This window comes from Carcharodon carcharias, chromosome 1, assembly GCF_017639515.1.
Source record: "Carcharodon carcharias isolate sCarCar2 chromosome 1, sCarCar2.pri, whole genome shotgun sequence".
Taxonomy (NCBI): Eukaryota; Metazoa; Chordata; class Chondrichthyes; order Lamniformes; family Lamnidae; genus Carcharodon; species Carcharodon carcharias.
In genome coordinates, this window is record NC_054467.1 from 41,181,317 (window position 1) to 41,200,721 (window position 19,405).

Sequence of the window (19,405 nt, forward strand, 5' to 3'; positions counted from 1 at the left end):
ACCACACATCAAAAACAGCTAACCCTTTATAATCTCTTGAGTGCCAGTCAGTTAATTTGGGACCACCTGCTGAGATAATCATAGGTTGTGGAAAGCAGCCAAGCAACAAACAGCGATTGTAGCTGCTCGAAAAGCTTTTTTTCAACCTCACTGACACAGGCAACCTATTTTTATATTTCTAAAGTGTAAGAGATTTAAATAACTTCACAAGCTTGGCAGTTTTGTCGACCTTATCCACCCTTCACATGTGTTTATGTCCATGCTAAAAATGTGTTACTCCTATACTGCAGACCAAGGTCCTTACTACAGCAAAAAATGGGATCTGTTTTAACTGAGCACTGAGTTCAAATGGCCCTCCTGATTTTCAGTGCCCCTCATGTGCAATTCATGCCTTTCCCCTAACTGTGAAAATGGAATTTGTTGGAAATGGGAGTGGGACATCTCAATCCGGGTTCTGACCGCCATTTCTAAAGGCCCACAGAGGCCCCATGACTCTGTGAAAATCCAGCCAATAACTATTTCTCTCTCTACAAATGCTGCCTAACCTGTTGAGTATTTCCAGCATTTTCTGTTTTTATTTCAGGCTTCCAGCATCTCCAGTATTTTGCTTTTGTAACTAATTTTGAAGTTGAAATGGCAGGATTTGAGAGAGGTATTTCTTCTGAGAAAAAGGCCCTTTTCAATAAAGGAGGTTTATTTGTTTCCTGGGCATTGCAAAGGAAAAAGAGACCTGCTACAATAGATATAATATAATTAATTTAAATGGGTAGCTTGACAAGCTCCAACCCATCACGTTATTAAAACTGAGCTGGAAGCAGTCAGATTCAATTTCACCTTCCTACATAATACCAGAAAATACAGGATACCAAAGATATAGAAACATGCAATAATGAAGCAGTTGTCACAAACTAGGATGGCAAAGCACATTACTTAATTATTGGCAAAATTACAACATGTTACTGTATTGAAATGCATATTTGCTGGAACAAGATATTCAGAAACAGAGAAAATAGTTGCATACAGCAATAAGAAACCTGAATAAGAAATAACAGTTTATGATTCAAACCAAAGAAAAAATAATGAAACTGACATTGTGCAAAGTTTCATTTGACAGTTTAAGATACCTTCTCAACACTGGTATATAACTAGAATAATATCCCTGTGAAAGACCCGAATACATGGTATCCACAAACTGCAGTCTTTCAGTCTCTTCAAAAACTTAGTAATGCATCAAAGTTAGTGTAACAGTTTCTTTCTGGTGATATTTAGATAAAGATAAAAGATATCATACTTCCTTGTACACACAATAGGTTGAAACTGGATATCACTGCGATTTAAATCAAGTGGTATAATTGCAGTTGAGTACATATTATGTAGTTCAATTTAAAATGACTCCCTACAAATTAATTGCTTTTAAAATTCATTCTCAGAATATAGGTGTTGCTGTCATTTATTATCATTCCTTATTTGCTCTGAGAAGTTGGTGCAGGCCTTCATAAAACACTGCAGTCCATGTCAATCATTTGTTAAAACTGAGAAGCTTTCTAGGTTGTATCAGTAACATCAGTGCTTGACCAAAATCCCATAATCATCAGATCAGGTAAGGCTGGCAGGTTTTCTTCTCTAGGGGATATTAGTGAAACCATTTGATTTTGCAACAACAGACAACTTCATGATTACTTTTAATGATACCAGCTCTTTAAACCACACCTAGAATTTTTGCCTGAAAATGCTAGCCACAGTAACAGAATCACAAGCTACAAAGAATTTCAAGGTTCAGATCGCTTGTTTGATAAATTATATGCATTTCACTGTTAGATTGAAATTACGTCCAAAACGCATTTGAAATTGCACCAATTTTCCGATTTGAAGTTGCACTGTATTTCCATAATCCCAAAATGATAAACTTCCCACGAGTCAGTGCAATAGAGGAGCATTATCTAATAGTGACTTGGAAGTCAGTTGGGCCTCATGTAATGAGGGCACTCAATAGATCGTCACGTAGCCTCTGAGAATGTTTGACTTCTGTCTGGCTGACAGTAGCTTGCTTGTGCACCATGATCGGGGCAACTCAGAGATGCAACCATGAAAGTTTAGACTCATCTGATGCTGCGTCGGCCGTCAGCACCTCAGCCCTTCAGGAGCTGGTGCACAGCATCACTGGTCACAGATGCTGGTGTGATGGGCACAAGCCCCACCTCAAAGCTGCTGAGAGCACACAGAGAGAATGAGAGAACTCTGTGGCGCCTGGCCACTACATTCTGGCAGCAATGACCAGCACCGCCGAGGCACAGGCATCAGTACTGTTTCCAGGGAGTGTGAGGCTGGACCATCACTGTGGTCTGAAGGCTGCACAGAGCACAGGGAAGAGGCCTGGACTGAGACACCTGCCTTTTATCTTGTGCAGAAAGGTTTCACATCCGAGTGACAAGAACGCTGATCATCAGAACAAGGAGCAACACACAGGGAGACATTCTTAGGGCCTTATTGACAATAATGAACAGTATGTACAAGTGATCAATACCCGTGCCCAGGCTGTGCAACTACTTTTACCTAACTTTCCTAACACTGCCACTACGTCTTGGTGCTCCTGACAACCACATCAGAGGTGGAGGCAGCCTGCTGACTGTGATGCCTTGTCTGTGATGACTTTGGCGGGCGTCCTTTGGAGGACTGAGACTTGGAGGGCCCCAGCCTGCTTTCGGGGTCCTGCTGTGTGGCAGTAGCACCTTCCTTGGCCTGTGGAGGTCGCAGGAAGAGGGGATTTGGAAGGGCTGGTGACTCCCAGAGTCATCTGGGTGGATGGCCCCAGAGTGTTCACCTGGTGATCCTCCTCCCAAGGGCCCCTGGCTGATTCCATGAGCTGAAGGGATAGCTGGAGTGAGATGGAGCTGCCCAGAACCCCTCTTGCGTACGCACCTGTTGGAGGCCAACTATGCCATCAGTGATGGAGTTAAGCCCGCGCAGCAGCGCAGGAGTGACATCCTGGGCCAAGATCTCCATGGCAGCCGCCATCCTGCCAGTGTTGGCCTCGGTGCATTGTAATGCCGACGCTATCACCTCAGCCTGAAGATGGACGGATTCCTCCATCATGCCATGCAATCTGAGGAGCGCAGCGGACATGATGTTCCCTAGATTGATTTTGCAACTCCAGTAGCCGTGACATGACCGAGTCCAGAGGCTTGTCATCTGACTTGGACTGAGCAACGTCCGGCCTCCAGCAATCCTCTGCATGCCGGGGACCTGGGAAGTACCAGCCTCCCCCTGCTGTAGATCAAAAAATGCGATATGCTCACCAGACTGTGATCCTGAGGGCTACTCTAAAGGTAGGCCCCACCAAGGTGTGTGTCTCTGCACTGGTGGAGGGTGTGGGTGAGCGCTGTGATGGATCATCAAGGAGGGTGCCTCCAGATTCCTCTTCAGAGGTTTCTTCGGGCTTGATTGGAGGCCCTAGGTCATGGACTCTGTCGCCTGTTTGGCACACGTGCCTAGGAAAGCAAGGGGAGATAATTAGAGCATGGCAGCGGCTTGTGAAAGAGGACACATCACTCACAGCATGGTTGTCTGATGGATGTTGCACTGGAACAAAAACAAAAATGCCTGGAAAAACTCAGCAGGTCTGGCAGCATCGGCGGAGAAGAGCAAAGTTGACGTTTCGAGTCCTCATGACCCTTCAACAGAACTTAGTAGAAATAGGAAAGGGGTGAAATATAAGCTGGTTTAATGGCGGGGGGGGGGGGGGGGAGGGGTGGGGATTGTTGTTGGAGGAGATAACCAAAAGATGTCACAGACAAAAGAACAAAGAGGTGTTGAAGCTGGTGATATTATCTAAAAGAATATGTTAATTAAGAGTGGAGAGCAGGACAAGCAAGGTAGCTCTAGTGGGGGGTGGGGTGAAATAAACCATGGATGGAATACATTTAAAAATCATGGAAATAGGTGGGAAAAGAAAAATCTATATAATTATTGGAAAAAACAAAAGGAAGGGGGAAGAAATGGAAAGGGGGTGAGGATAGAGGAGGGAGTTCAAGATCTAAAGTTGTGGAACTCAATATTCAGTGCAGAAGGCTGTAAAGTGCCTAGTCGGAAGATGAGGTGCTGTTCCTCCAGTTTGCGTTGAGCTTTACTGGAACAATGCAGCAGGCCAAGGACAGACATGTGGGCAAGAGAGCAGGGTGGAGTGTTAAAATGGCAAGTGACAGGGAGGTCTGGATCATGCTTGCGGACATGCCAAAGGTGTTCTGAAAAGCAGTCACCCAGTTTGCATTTGGTCTCTCCAATGTAGAGGAAACCGCATTGGGAGCAACAAATGCAGTAGACTAAGTTGGGGGGAAATGCAAGTGAAATGCTGCTTCACTTGAAAGGAGTGTTTGGGCCCTTGGACAGTGAGGAGAGAGGAAGTGAAGGGCCAGGTGTTGCATATTTTGTGTTTGCATGGGGAGGTGCCGTAGGTGGGGGTTGAGGAGTAGGGGGTGATGGAGGAGTGGACAAAGGTGTCACGGAGGGAATGATCCTCATGGAATGCCGCTGGGGGGGTGAAGGGAAGATGTTTGGTGGTGGCATCATGCTGGAGTTGGCGGAAATGACGGAGGATGATCCTTTGAATGCGGATGCTGGTAGGGTGATAAGTGAGGACAAGGGGGCCCTATCATGTTTCTGGGAGGAAGAAGGCGTGAGGGCGGATGCACGGGAGATGGCCCGGACACGGTTGAGGGCCCTGTCAACGACCATGGGTGGAAAACTTCGGTTAAGGAAGAAGGAGGACATGTCATAAGAACTGTTTTGGAAGGTAGCATCATCAGAACAGATGCAACGGAGGCGAAGGAACTGAGAGATTGGGAATGGAGTCCTTACAGGAAGCAGGGTATGAGGAGCTGTAGTAGAGGTAGCTGTGGGAGTCGGTAGGCTTGTAATGGATATTGGTGGACAGTCTATCACCAGAAATTGAGACAAAGAGGTCAAGGAAGGGAAGGGAAGTGTCAGAGATGGACCATGTGAAAATGATGGAGGGGTGGAGATTGAAAGCAAAATTAATAAATTTTTCCAGGTCCCGACGAGAGCATGAAGCAGCATCGATGTACTGGAGAAAGAGTTGTGGGAGGGGGCTGGAGTAGGACTGGAACAAGGAATGTTCCACATACCCCATAAAGAGACAGGATGTTGCACTGGGCTGGATCCTCACTTGTAGAGCAGCGCCGACCTCACTATCAGCACGGACTGGTTCCGGTCATCGCTGGCCAGCTAGATGGCTCTGTTTTCGAGTTCTGTCAGAACTTTGATCTCTGGCATCCCGGTGCCTTTTTGCAACCTTTCCCTCCTGTTGTGTGCTAGCTTGCCCTGCATGCATAGAGATAGGGAGAGTGTATCAAAATGCCTGCCGGGCTAGATGATAAGTATGCCTAGCCTGTGTAGGTGGTGAGTGGTCCCATGGATGGGATGAGGACAATGACGGTGTGAGTGAAAGAGTGAATGGTGATGTCCCTTGCACTGGCAATGAGTGAGGGCCTTGTGAGTGTCTTATGGGTTTGAGTGTGAGTGAATTGGGAGTGATGAAAAGAGTGACTTACCCTGGTGGAATGGACGAGATCATTCATCCTTTTGCAGCACTGGGTGCCTACCCTCCTCTGCAGGTGTTTGCGATGACCACGCTGCCACAGCCTCCCAAGCTGGGTTTGTGGCTTTGCTGCCCATCCTGCAGCCAGAACAGGGATAGAGCACATCCCAGCAGGCCTCCATGGTATCCAGCAGTCGCTCGAGGGACCTGTTGTTGAAGCAGGGCACTGCAGTCTTTTTGCCTTGTCTCACGGGCAACGATGGTGAGCTGATGATGATGAGCGCTTTGCTGGTGGCTGCCTTTTAAAGATAGCAGCCAGCATGAAGCAACAGTGGGGTGATGGTGAGCGGGTGAATGAGAGCCCGCTTGCCACGGAAACGGCATGTTTCATGGGAGTGAATAAATAATGAGGTGGGTTCAGGATGATACAGCGTGAAAACCGGCCATTGTCGTTGACGGGTAGGACTTCATTTTATCCGCCCACTACGGCACTTAGGATGGAATTTTCCCAGAATTGCACAAGGTCTAAAGATAAGGATACCTTTCTCTCTTTCTGCCATGGACCCTGCATTTAAGAGCATTGATCTGATTGAATTAATTTTAATTTATGAATGTCTTTACTTTAGGAGTAGTGAGTAATTTTAACCTGAGTGGTGTACAAATTGACTTAGCTATCCCTGTGTTACGGTCTAGAGGGAGGTTAGTTTAAACAGCCCTTGTTTTCTCCTCTTGCCACCCGTCCGTAAACAGAAAGATGTTTTCCCAACCCCTCAGTTTTGGTGTGATCTAATTCTCTATTTATATCCCACAGCAAATGCGCGATGGTATGAATTCAACAGGTTACTTTATTTGCACGCTCACAAACTGCGGGAGAAGGGTCACCATGTGCCTCCTGTGCAGTCAGAAAAATAAAAGAGAGATAGAGAAAATAAAGGGTTACAGGTCAAAGACCACAGAGAAAAAGAATTATTGTTTCACGTGAGTTCCAGAGTCCATAACCAAAGTCCAATGAGGTATTCCTTCACGGAGGTTGACAGGCTGAAAACTGATGCTTTTCCAGTGGAGTTGACTTCACACAATGAGATAGCATGCAAAGATGAATCAGTCTTGTAGGTGACAGTGCAGAAGTTCCAGCAGAAACAGTGTAGATGGGGTCAGGTATTCAATCTGGGCAGAGCCCCTTTACTGCCCTTGAGCAAAAACTTCTTGTAGGTGGTAAAATGGCAGACTGAGATTTGCAGTTCCACAGGCTAGGTCCATGGTACATGACTCCCACCTCTCCACTCTGGCTTCGACAAAGGTGGTGAATCCTTTTGTCTGGGTCCCTGAGATTGTTAAATGTTCCAACCATTAAGACTTGAAAGGAAGATTGTGGGCTCCTTTGTCTTAGCAGACAAATAGGCTTTGGTTAGCCAGCCTGGTTTACGAAATGCAGATGGCCTTGGTATTGTATTGAATTTGGTCTCTGCAGCCCACAATATGTCGTTAATGTCTCTTCAGAGATAACATGGTATAAGTTTCTTCGAAACTGCCAGATAGCCCCTTTTGTTCAGGGGATCACCGACAGACATAAATTCAGCCATTTTAAAAGGTCCTTCTCCAGTTTTTAAAATTTTAGAAATAGCCATGAGGATATCTATATATATTTCAATACAAATATACAGGGTGAGGTCTTAGTCCCCTCACACCTGTATTGACAAGTAATTGTAATTACTCTCCTGAGTAGTGTTAATGCTTGCACTGAAAATACGACTGCAATTTGACAAACTCCACACAAGGTGGGTGCAAATGAAGGAATCGGTGGAAATGTGCCATATTGATCTAGAGGTGTGGCCAATGTGTGGGAAGGACATGCTTCGGCACAGTGATTGCTGAACCAGTGTAAAAGATCACGGAAAAAGTGGTTTTAAGCATAACTCACTTATGTATTAAATTTCACAATTTTTAGCGCTGATTTGACTGATTCCATGGATTGTGCTGATATAATTAGTGGAAGCAAGCTGCAACTTCACCAGTTATCCTCTTCGGCGCAGGGCACTAAAAGTACATCGCTGGCAAAAATGCATATTGCTCCTAAATTAAAACTTCCAGTCACTTGATGCACTGTTTATTTTCGACTGAGCTGAATCAACATTGTGCCTGTGGATTTTGGTCTACAGTATATCTCAAGGCTACAGAAGTGCGGGCAACTGCAAAGGCTTGGTTCTCCTTTTGATTCTGGGATTCCATTTGCAAACAACTGAACCTAAATGTGGGTCGACAAGTCTACCAATGGGTTAAAGGCATTTCTTGCCACAAATTCAATGTAAGGAGCTGATCCTGTGCACTCTGTGTCTTTGTATTACACAGTACAGTTCAGCTCCCAAAGTGACCAGCATGGTGCAGATAGGGTCACTCCCCTATAACAGGAAAAAATAAGCCTGGCATGTAAACAAATACATTAACTCAGTGAGGCCGCAACTGCTGATGTGGGATTTGGAAAATACAAACTGATGGAGTAAGAAGAGGTTTTTTTTTAAATATATAGGCTTCCTTACTGAAAAATGGGGTTGTTCACAAAGCAATTTTTGTCTCCAATCCTTTCGTTCCCAATCTCTCTCAGTCTGTATTTGAGGATTTCAATCGGCATCTCACTCATGTGTAACTGACAGGGTGTACGAAAAGCAGAAAGTGTTCCATTATTTTATTTCCCAGCATTGACGTTCTTATTTTAAGCAGGAAAAACAATTAACCAAAAGTACAGATAAACGTCTTTCATGAGATTTCTCAAGGAGAAAGTGCAAGTTAGGTGTCAGGAGCACAGATATGGAACAAGAACCACTGGGACTCGGATGTTATCAATATTCCCAGTTAGAGAAATGTGCTTCTGGAATTTTGACATGGATGCAATTAGTAACTGACTAAATTCAGAAATGAGAACAAGTTACTTGAGACACTGGAATCAGATATGGCATCTAAGTTCTTACGAAGAGAACTTGCCAAACCAAAAGTTCAAAAATAAAAAGGGATCTTTGCTGATCCATTGTTCACCATGTGTAAACAGTTTCAGTTGGATTATGTTGCCAAATCAGCTTATGCTCAAGTTGTACAGTGCCGTGTTTAAGCTCCACCAATTCTACCTGTTGAGATACCCCCTAAACAGTGCATAGGAGAGTTGTGGGGTAGCTGCAGAAACAATGTACTAAGGAGGGAAGTTAAAATACTAAGGACCAAAATTAAGTTGATTACAAACATACTAACATGCATATGAACATACGAATTGGCAGGAATAGGCCACTCAGCCCTTCGAGCCTGCTCTGCCATTCAATAAGATCATGGCTGAAATGGAATGCACTATCATAGATTCAAAAGTAACTTGCAAAAGAAAATTGAATATATACTTGAAAAGGATTATGGGGAAAGAAAAGTGGCGTGGGACCAATTAGATAGCTCTTTCAAAGAGCTAGCACAGACAAGATGGGCTAAATGGCCTGCTTCAGTACTGAATGATTCTATGATGAAATTGCGATTTCTTGGAAATTTTTAAACCAGTGATATCAATAACAATAAGCCATCTAGCATCGAGCAAAGATTGTAGGTGGTCTGGTAGTTTAATGCTTGCGAAGCAGAGATTCAGTAGAAAACTGAAGATGCTAAAAGCCAATAAATCATTGGACCAAATGAACTCCAGTTCTCATGAAGGGTCTCATACTTGAAGAATTAACTTTTCTGAGTGATCTTCCCTATATTTCCATTTCCATTTATTTCTATATTTTATTTTTATTCCCAGCAGTCGTACTTATTTTTCTATCTTGACTTAAGACATGGTCACCAATGTTGGAGTGAAAGAAAAGTGGGGTACACAAGAGGCAAATGTAGTTCCCACCATACAAAACAGGTGAAAGAACCATACTTAGGCAAGTACTAATCCGTTTCATTCAGCTCAAGAATCAAAAAAACTAAAGGGATCAATGATCAAAGCAATATACTGGCCAGCAATTTCCCTGCCCGCCAGCATTGGGCGTGTTCAGTGGCGTGAGTGGACAATGTGGCGAGAAGGCCAAAAATTGGTTTAATGACGTCATGAAACCAGTTTGCGACTGTCCACTCTGCCCGCTGATGGCTTGTTGTATTTCCCGCTATTGGACATCAGGAACCTCATTGTAATACATCAGCATATCATTATAAAGCCAGTTCACTGGACTCAACCCTCCCACCACTGGAAAGTACGCCAACATGTTTTACAACAGCAGATATAAGGCGTGCACTTGGCAGGCTGCACTTCGCTTGGGTCTTCAAGGTTTGTTTGCTTCAGTCAGCATTCACAGTCATCAGCGGCAAGCTTCACAAACAGCACATCACTTTTGGAGGGGCTTACAAGTAGTTCTCGACCTACCAGGTCAGTCATATATGGGTGGCTTTTCAATGACTGCAGGGCAACATCTTGCTTGGGGAAGGGGGAGAAGTGGTCCTCAGGCAAGGGTAGAGACTGCAGGATGAGTGCTGTACTGGGGAAGGAGGGTATCCCAGGGTGTGTGTGGGGGTGCATACTGATCTGTGCAAGTGGCCTCAAGATGGTGAGGGCTGAGGAGGCAGTCTACAGAGGAGATGAAGCCAGATGGACATGTGAGGGTATGTGTATGAGAATGGGTGGTGATGTCCCTGAGCTGGCAGTGAGTGAGATGCTAGCGAATGTATGATGGGCTTGAATGTGTGAGTTTAGAATGATGAGATGGCTGCCTTACCCTGGCAGCATGGATGAGATCACTCGCCCTCTATCTGCATTGGATGGCCAACCTCTTCTGTGCAACATTGGCACTGACTAGTACTGCCATCGCCTACCAATGCAGAGTGGTAACATGGGCAGCCCCTCCTGCGGCCAAAACAGGGATAGAGGACACCACAGCGGGCCTTCACAGCATCCAAAAGGTGCTCAAGGGCTGCAGTCTTCTTGCCTTTCGGGGCTATGTCTTCTTTGTTGCAGTCCTGGGCTGCAAGCACTGAGCGCAGCTGTACTTTAAACGTGGTGTCTGGTGTGGTGAAGTGGCGGTGACAGCGTGGCAGGTGTATCCTGGAATGCATAATTAATGCGGTGGGTTTGGGACGATACGGCATGAAAAGCTGCCATTGTGGCCGGCGGTTAAAATATTGTTTTACCTGCCCACTACCGCACTTATCGTAAATCTGGGATGATTCCACCCACAAAGTCATTTCTAAAAATTCATTCTGGAATGTGGGCATTGTAGGCATGGCAGACATTTATTGCCCATTCCTAGTTGCCATTGAAAAAGTGGTAGTGGTGGGCCTTCTTACTGAGCTGCCACAGTGGTAAAGTTGTTCAACATTGCTGTTATGTAGGGAGTTCCAGGATTTTGACTCAGCAACAAAGAAGAAATGGCGATACACAGCCAAGTGAAGATGATGTGCAACTTGGGAGGGGAACTGAGGCAATGGTGTTCCTCTGCACCTGCTGTCCTTGTCCTTCTAGGTGGTGGAGGTCTTGGGTTTGGGAGCTACAAGTGAAGAAACATTGGTATGTTGCTGCAGTGCATCTTGTATTTAGTTTGCTGTCGGTAAGGAAGTGGCTATTTAACGACATGTAACAAAATAATCAAATAAACAAATGCTAACACAGTTTTGGAAGGAACAAATCTTGTGGGCTATGTAATCATGTACGTAGAGGTTACATTGAAGCTGTAGAGTGTACTGGCTAAGCCACATCCAGAACACTGATTATGATCCTTTTCACCACAACACAAGGTGGGCATCTAGACTTTAGGCATGGTGCAAATGAGAGAAAGTGACAGATGGGTTCTCCAACTACTAGAAGAAATAACTTCGAGGGAACCTTACAGAACTCTGTACAATCTTTACTGCCTGAGACAGTGAAGCATAAATCACCATCACAATATAAAATCTTGGCAAGTTAAGTGTATATCCTATTAATACGTGCAGCTGAATAACAATTATCTGTCATAGGCCGGATGATCCCGTCAACAAAGAAAATGTTCAGGTTATTCATGGTCAGCTCTCTGTCCTCCTGAGAGTGATTTAAAGAAAGTCACAAGAACAAATTTGCTGCACAACAGCAAATCATCCAAGAACAACAGTTTCACATCTGCATAAATGTTGATGTTATCACATCAACTCTTCAGGGAAGGAGATGGGCCAAAAAGTTTAGGAAGACAAGCAAGCATGGCCATCATGAGGGCTCTGGGACAGAGGGAGGTTGTGGTTGTGGTAATAAGACTGGAATCTGTTCTAAAGGTAAGGAAGTTTAATCCCAACTTGCATATGTCAAAAAATAAACTCTCCTGGGTTTAGAAGTAAATAAATTACTATGAAAGTATACAAGATTCTTGGTTTTGCACATAGGGGCACTGTATACAAAAACAAAGTAGTAATGCTAGATCTTTACAAATCACTGGTTAGGCCTTAGCTGGACGACTTTATGCAATTCTGGGCAGCATGCTTGAGGGAGGATGTCAAAATTCTGAAACAGAGACCGAAAAGATTTATTAGGATGATACCAGGGATCAGAGGCATCAGTTATGTGGAGAGATTGGAGAAGCTGGGATTCTTCTTCTTAGAGCAGAGAAGGTTAGCGGGAGATCAAATAGAGTTATTCAAAATTATACAGGGTTTTGATAGGGTAAGCAGCAAAGAATTGATTCCTCTCTGAGGTGGGTCGATAACCAGAGGTCATGGACTTAAAATAAACGACAGAAGAACTAGGGGAGAAATGAAGAAGAATTTCTCGATAGAGGGTTGTAATGATCTGGAATATACTATCTAAAGGGTGGTGGAATCAGATTCCCTGGGATATACAAAAGGATATAAAATTGAAGTTAACTAATTTGCAGCATTATGGGAAAAAGGCTGGAGTGTAGGGTTAAATTGGACAGCTCTTTGAAAGAACCAGCAAGGGCACAACAGGCTGAATGACCTCCCTCCTGTGCTGTAAGATTCTACAAGGCCATGAAAGTAGAAGTGGGGTATTTTACTAAACAAATCAATCGCCTCAAGGGGTCGGAGAGGAATTTTCTAGTTGTTTTCTCGAATAGATCTTGGTTTTACCTGGTATCTTCCAGGGTATTACATGGCTTCTGGGCGGGATGTGATGTGTACATATTGTGATGCACAAGACGTTGCATTTATGCGGAACCATTCGAGTTAGGATTGAGGTCATTTCCTGTCCATCATGTTTTGCACACTTGGAAATCCTAGTGACTGGCAAAGCATAGACTAAAGCCAAACACTAAGGTAAAAAAAATTAAAATGCAACATTCTTTTCTGTGCTCAATCTTCACATGCAAGCTCATTTTATTGAAGATATTAATCCAGGTAGGCTGTCAAAACCATTCTAACCAGGTAAAACTAGATTGTTTTCAAACTGTTGTTGCTTTATAATAAAATATATTTCTTTCATGGGCAGCATTAGGTGCAAGACACAACAAAAATACAAAAATTACTTTCTTCTCTTTAAAAAAAAAATCATTTCTGGTATGAGGACACCCTCTTTCCCCCCACAGTGCCCACCCCCATAGTTGCCCTGAGAAAATGGCAGTGGAGTTCACAACTGGATGGCTTGCTAGGGTGCTTTAAGGGCATTCAGAATAACTAGAACACATGGTTGATACTAACTAATTCAACAAGCTGATTTATCACATGCTACCCCAGATGTAAACAATTGCCCTGGGTGATCTGTTCATGGCACATAGATATTAAATGTGCCGGTATTCTCAACAGTAAATCTAGTGGCCTCAGTACTCACCTTCCTCTCTCAACAGCCAAAGCATCTATTTCATCGAAGAAGAGGATAGAAGGTGCCACAGCTCTGGCCTTCCTGAAGATCTGCATAAATAAAGGAAAATCACTGGATTGGACAATTGACAAATAATCTGCAAATGCATATTATAAAAATCATTTTATTCAATTAACTTCCAGAACAATAACTAGGCAAAAATATATATATAGCTGACATATGTCAGTATATTTAAAACATTGGGAAAATCTATTAAAGAGGTTCATTAAAGGTCTGGAAAGAGCCCAGAAGATTTTTCAGGTTATGTGTGCCAGACATGGCACACGAGTGACATAATGAGGTCTCATGATGCATCTCAATGCAAATGACATCACCCTGCTACATGTTTACAAAACAATGGATAAACAATCCAGATCACTTTCCAAGAAGGTACTGTCCTTACATCCTGAAATCTATCAACCCAGAAATTTAAAGATGCATTTTTTCTTTTCCTTCCTCGTTATGTATTTTCTCCTAAACTTCAGGTTGTATACACTTTCACAAGTGACACTTGGTAGGTCATCCAAATGGACATTCTTCAGATGAGATCCTAGGCTACATGATGATGGGCACCACTTCTGCGAAGAATCTCTATTCACCCAATATCCACACAAACAAAATTCCAGTAATGTTCACTTGCTGATGATTAAAAGCAAGAACACAAGAAGCCTTTCACAGAAGCTTTAATTTATACCTTCAGTTTCATTAACAAACCAGGTGATCTCCTGTGGTCCTGCCCGAGGAGTAAAGAGCAAGTGTAATATTCAGTACTCGTTAAGTAGGGTTATAGTGCAAATAGACGATTGGACCAATACGGTTGGGAGGGGATAATTGAAAAGGCATGAGTGGTGAAGGGGGCTGGGGCCAGAGGAGCAGGGAGGAGAGGGGGCTGGGAGGGAGCAGAGTGGAGAGGATTGGTGGGGGAGCAGGGGTGAGTGAAGAGCTGAGAGGAGAGGAAATTGAGCCAGAATGGGGTTAGCAGAGAGATGAGGGGGCCAGATGTCAAGGGGAGTGGAAAAAAGAGAGCTAGTTACCACAAGAGAAACCTGAAATTTAAGCAGAGCACAGAAAACACACATAAAGGAAATTTGAGAAAGTAACATCACAGTGAGTGGAGAGCAGGAGGTTGCCAGATCACACGGAGGAGCAGCAGGGGTGAGTTACAGCTAAGCATTTAATTCAACCTTCCTAAAGCTTAAAATAGATACAAGTACATGAGTCTTAAACACATTTTTGTTAATTTTAGATATTTATCTAATCAATAGAGATAAGACAAGGCATCAATCCTGTCAGCTGCACATCTTGCACTATGTGGGAACTCCAGGGCATTTCTCATGTCCTGGGCAACCACTCATGCAAGATATGTCATTAGTCAGAGGAGCTCGAGCTCTGAGTTTCGGAGTTCAGACAAAGAGGTAATGGTATAAGCTGGATGCATCACACCTCAATAGGGTCAGGACTAATAATGACCTTGTTCAAAGGTTTGTTAGTGCTATTGGGAGGGTTTAAATTAAAACAAGCTTGGGAAGAGGATAGGGTATGTGGGTTGAACGGAGGAACAAAAAGGTGTTTCTAGGAGTATACCACAGGCCCTGAACAGTCAGAGGGAGATAGAAGAGCAAATATGTTCATAAATTGCTGAGAACTTTTTGGCCAGCGAATAGCAAACCTGACAAGAGAAAGGGAAGCTCTGGTCTTAGTTTTATGGATTTTCTTTAATGAATAAAGGCCTAACCTGTTTAGCCATTCTTGATAAGTCAACCCCTTCATCCAACAAATCAGCCAGATAAATCTCTTTTGAACTGCCTCCAATGCCAGTATATCCTTTCTTAAATACGGGGACCAAAACTGTACACAGTATTCCAGGTGTAGCCTCGCCAACATCCTGCACAGTTGTAACAAGACTTCCCTATTTTTAAACTCCAAACCCCTAGCAATACAGGCCAAAATTCCATTTGCCTTCTTAATTACTTGCTGCAGCTGCATGCTAACTTTTTGTGTTTGCTGCACAAGAACATCCAGATCCCTCTGTGCTGCACTTTTTTGTGGAGTCTCTCTTCATTTAAGTAGTCTGCCTTTTGATTCTCCCTACCAAAGTATATGACTTCACACTTTCCTACATCATACTCCATCTGCCAAGTTTTTGCCCACTCACTCAACCTGTCCATATCCCCTTGCAGATTCTTTTTGTCCTCATCACAACATGCCTTCCCACATATTTTTGTATCATCAGCAAATCTGGGTACATTACACTATGTGCCCTCCTCCAAGTCATTAACATAGATAGTAAATAATTGAGGTCCTTTAGCAGGAGTTGTTCCAGGACCTTATTATGCTACTGAGGGCATGGCAATGGGTGGTACATGTATGGGCTGTCGAGTGGTTTCCCTGGCTTGGCAATGGCCACCATCTTGGATTGGCGCTAGATGTTTGGAATAGTGCCTGTGCTATGAATGCTGGTACAGTGACAAAGGTTCTGTGTATGAGGAAAGAAACCCAACTTGAATGTTTCAATTACTGTATTTCAAAACAGAAAGTTACAACCCATTCAGTATTATTGACATACAATTTATCATGTTATTTCCCAAGCTTCTTTTTTGTGTTCAAAGTGAGCAATAGTACCACTGAAGAATAGAAGGTTTTCCCATTTCAGACACTCGAACATAGAAATTCTGGTCAGCATTATTTTAATCCTGCGTTCATCCATGAATTTTGAATAGGTTAAGAATAAACACGGATTATAAAATCTATATCAAGCAGTCTCAAGTTGGATATAGAACAATTATAATTTTACTTCAACATGAGCATGAACCACAAATTCACAAGGGCACTGCATATGATACCCAGGCGATAAATTCAATTTTCTGGCCAACCATGCTTGTGACTTCTCTCAGTATGACTGCCAACCATACACCAAATTCAGAGCAGTTTTTGTGGAATGGCTCATGCAGACTAGAAACTAGCAAGTTCAACTGATATGGGCTAACAGAGAGAGTACATTTTTATTGCAACAGTCTGGGCTGAATTGCACCCCAAAGCTGAGGTATTCTAATTTATTGTACTTTCTCTCTCTCTTTGTCAGTGTACTGTTCCCCAGAATGATATCATAAATTGAACAGATAAAAGAGAGGGTATTGATGAGATTCAATGTTTAACATCATTGTGTACTGTGCATCAAAGCACCTAGATATAGTGCCAGTAGTGGGAGACACAGGTTCAATGCTTCAATCTGTTGACTTCCTTATCTCACACTCCATGAGGCAGGCAGCATTGAGTGGAGGTCAGGCATTTCCATATCACTCCTCAAAATATAGAAGAGATCATGGCCTCAATTTTAACTGCTCCGATGTCGAGGAGCCAGATAAGCGGGGCAGTTAAAATAATAGGTGTCAAGTACTTCTCACTTCTTTCCTGGTTCATGGTCATAATAACCCTCTATTGTGGGCAGGTGAGCAGGGCAGCCACATGAAGGAAGCAGGGACCTGTTCTATCTAAATATAGAGACTGGGACTGATGATATCAGCAGAACCCAATCTGCAATATTAGTCTGAGGCATAAGGATAGGTTTGGTGGGAGGGTGGCATTGTTGGCTTTTTCAATCAGGCAAACCTGCTAGGAGCGAACCTCTGGGCCGGAATAGGCCCAACGAGTATGTTTTCTTCTGGGCCAGGGGGGTGCTCCTTCAAGCCTCACAAGGAAATCTTGGGTTTGCCTTGAACCTGACTCCCTCCTCCCAGCCTGGCCCTCCCTCCCCTACTATCGCATCAAGACACCCACCATCACCAATCACAGACACGAGTCCCACTAACTGCTGAGCATCATCCCCATAGTTCCCGGTTGTGGCTTATTGATGCCTGTTCGTGGTCCTGCTGGCTGGCGAGTTGTGGGTGGGAAACTGCATCATTCTATTTAATTGAGACTCCGTCACTGTAGAAAATTAGGAAGGGGGAAAATGTGTGTGTCCTACCCACCAAAGGACATATATTGAGGATTGTACACAACAAAAGTTAATCATTTTATTAAGGAAACTTAAAAAACGTTTGTTGTTAATAATTTAATGAGATCTATTTTAGAGACACTGCAAAAAAAATATTATTTTTATACAGATTTTTTGAATTGTCCATCAGGAATACTCCAAATCATTGTACTAATGAATGCTTTTAAAAGAAGCATTTTACATTGCAGAGCCAAATGACAAGTAACACAAATGTGAACAATATCAAGCATTCTTGTCCAACTTACTTCTCTCACAGCACGCTCAGATTCTCCTACGTATTTACTCAATAGTTCTGGTCCCTTAATCAGAAGAAGAAACTGAAGTTAGTTAGTTATTTATAGATAGTACACAGAGGCATTATAGCTTATAAATAAAACAACAAACATTTACAAGAGATATTACACAACATTATACATAGGTTGAGGTCACACCTAATTAAATTTAAATAGAACAAATCCTGCATCACTTTGTCACAATGATTATCCTACTCAATTGTTCAAGAGAAAAGCAGTTGCTCCCCGAAGTTTTGGAATGAGCAGCAGGCATTCTAAGATTCCTATTCATCCATTTTTGGAGATTGAATAATTCTCTCCAACTCGGCCAATCCTCAAACTGGGCTAGTCCTCAAAGTATTCCAATTGGTGCTCCTCAAGGGCACTGTTGTCAGTCACCACAGTACAGGGATAAGCCGGAAGGATGCACATAATAGGTCAACAACCAATCAGCTAAGTTGCACTCACATAGAGATGAGAGGAGTAGAGGGGCGCTGAACAGGGAGTGTTTGATGTTCACCTATTAATTCCTATGATATCTTTAGAGCACTTGTGGTAATGGCACAGAATGATCAGTAACAAGTGAAACAGCATCCAACTTTCTTGGATTCTACAGGTTCATATTGTCAGCTGAAAGAAACTTTTATTCCCTCTCTTCCGCACAAGTACAATCCTTCTGAATTGATGGCTGAATCTGAAACACTTTTATGCTGTATTACACTTGATATGAATTGAACCTTCTTGTAACACTTTGAGCTTGTCTTCATAGCAACAAACAAAAAAACCAATAAGCAAACTAAGTCTCTTATGAACTGAACCTTGTACCCTAAAGCATTCCACAAATGGGATACCATGCCATAGGCATAAAAATTAGTCTTTCATTACAGTAGAACAAACATACAGAATTTAGGATGCCTAACGAGTTCTCTTGTCCACTTCAAATCCCTGGCCTGAATTTTCAGAGTCGAGACAATTCCCAACTCTGAAAACCCGAAAGTGCCCCAGAAGTTTGGATTTTCATCTGGGGGTGGGGGTTGTGTGTGGGTGAAAATGAGGGTCGTGGCGGGCAACTCTGGATGAGTGCAGAGGCTACTGAGTGTGGAGGCATTGGCATTGTGTCAAATTTTTTCTTAAAAACAATAAAAATAAAACAGCCTTCCAGCCCTCATCCCTCACACACTCATGCCTCATACATGCCAACCCATGCTACCTCATGCAACCCCCACACCCCATGGCCTCTTATTACCTCCTTGCCAATCTTTGCTCCTTTATCCACCAATCCCCGCTCTCCCCCCACCCCCAACCATGGTCTCATAGCCTCCATACCAACCTACGCCCTTCTACCGATCTCAATACCCTCCATGCCAACCTATGCTCTTCCACTCATCTCCCCTGGGCCTTGATAGCCCCAATGCCAGCTTAGTGCCAACTCATACCAACCTATGTCCCCAACCATCACCCTCTGCTCTCACACCCTCCATGCCAACTCACCCAGTATCCTACATGGGCTGACTTCTGGGCTCATGTTGAGATGAGAATAAAATAGTCTGTTGAAGAACTCACTACTTCAAAAAAAATTTGTCAAAAAAAAATTCCCATTCACTACATTTAACTTCTGTTAATCCCTTATAGAACAAGCATTGGAATTCATAACCCTACTTCAAAGAGTCTATAGCCACTTGGATCTCTCAATCAAACTATGAACTGAGAGGCAGCCCCATTGTGATAATGGAAGGTTGTGGAATCAGTTACACAGCACTAAACCAGGCTTATGTCAACAGTTAGAGTGAAATAGCAAG

General features: G+C 43.3%; 1 protein-coding gene across 3 annotated transcripts in view; it reads right to left on the reverse strand.

Annotated features, from left to right (window-relative positions):
- Window positions 1-19,405, reverse strand: part of spata5 (spermatogenesis associated 5) — a 496,065-nt gene that overhangs the window by 371,428 nt on the left and 105,232 nt on the right. For all 3 annotated transcript variants that reach the window (XM_041196527.1, XM_041196518.1, XM_041196509.1), the window contains 2 exons: window positions 17,580-17,633; window positions 13,308-13,387 (listed from right to left, as the gene is read on the reverse strand). In XM_041196527.1, the coding sequence (XP_041052461.1) occupies window positions 13,308-13,387; window positions 17,580-17,633 (134 nt within the window). The remainder of the gene's footprint in view (window positions 1-13,307; window positions 13,388-17,579; window positions 17,634-19,405) is intronic.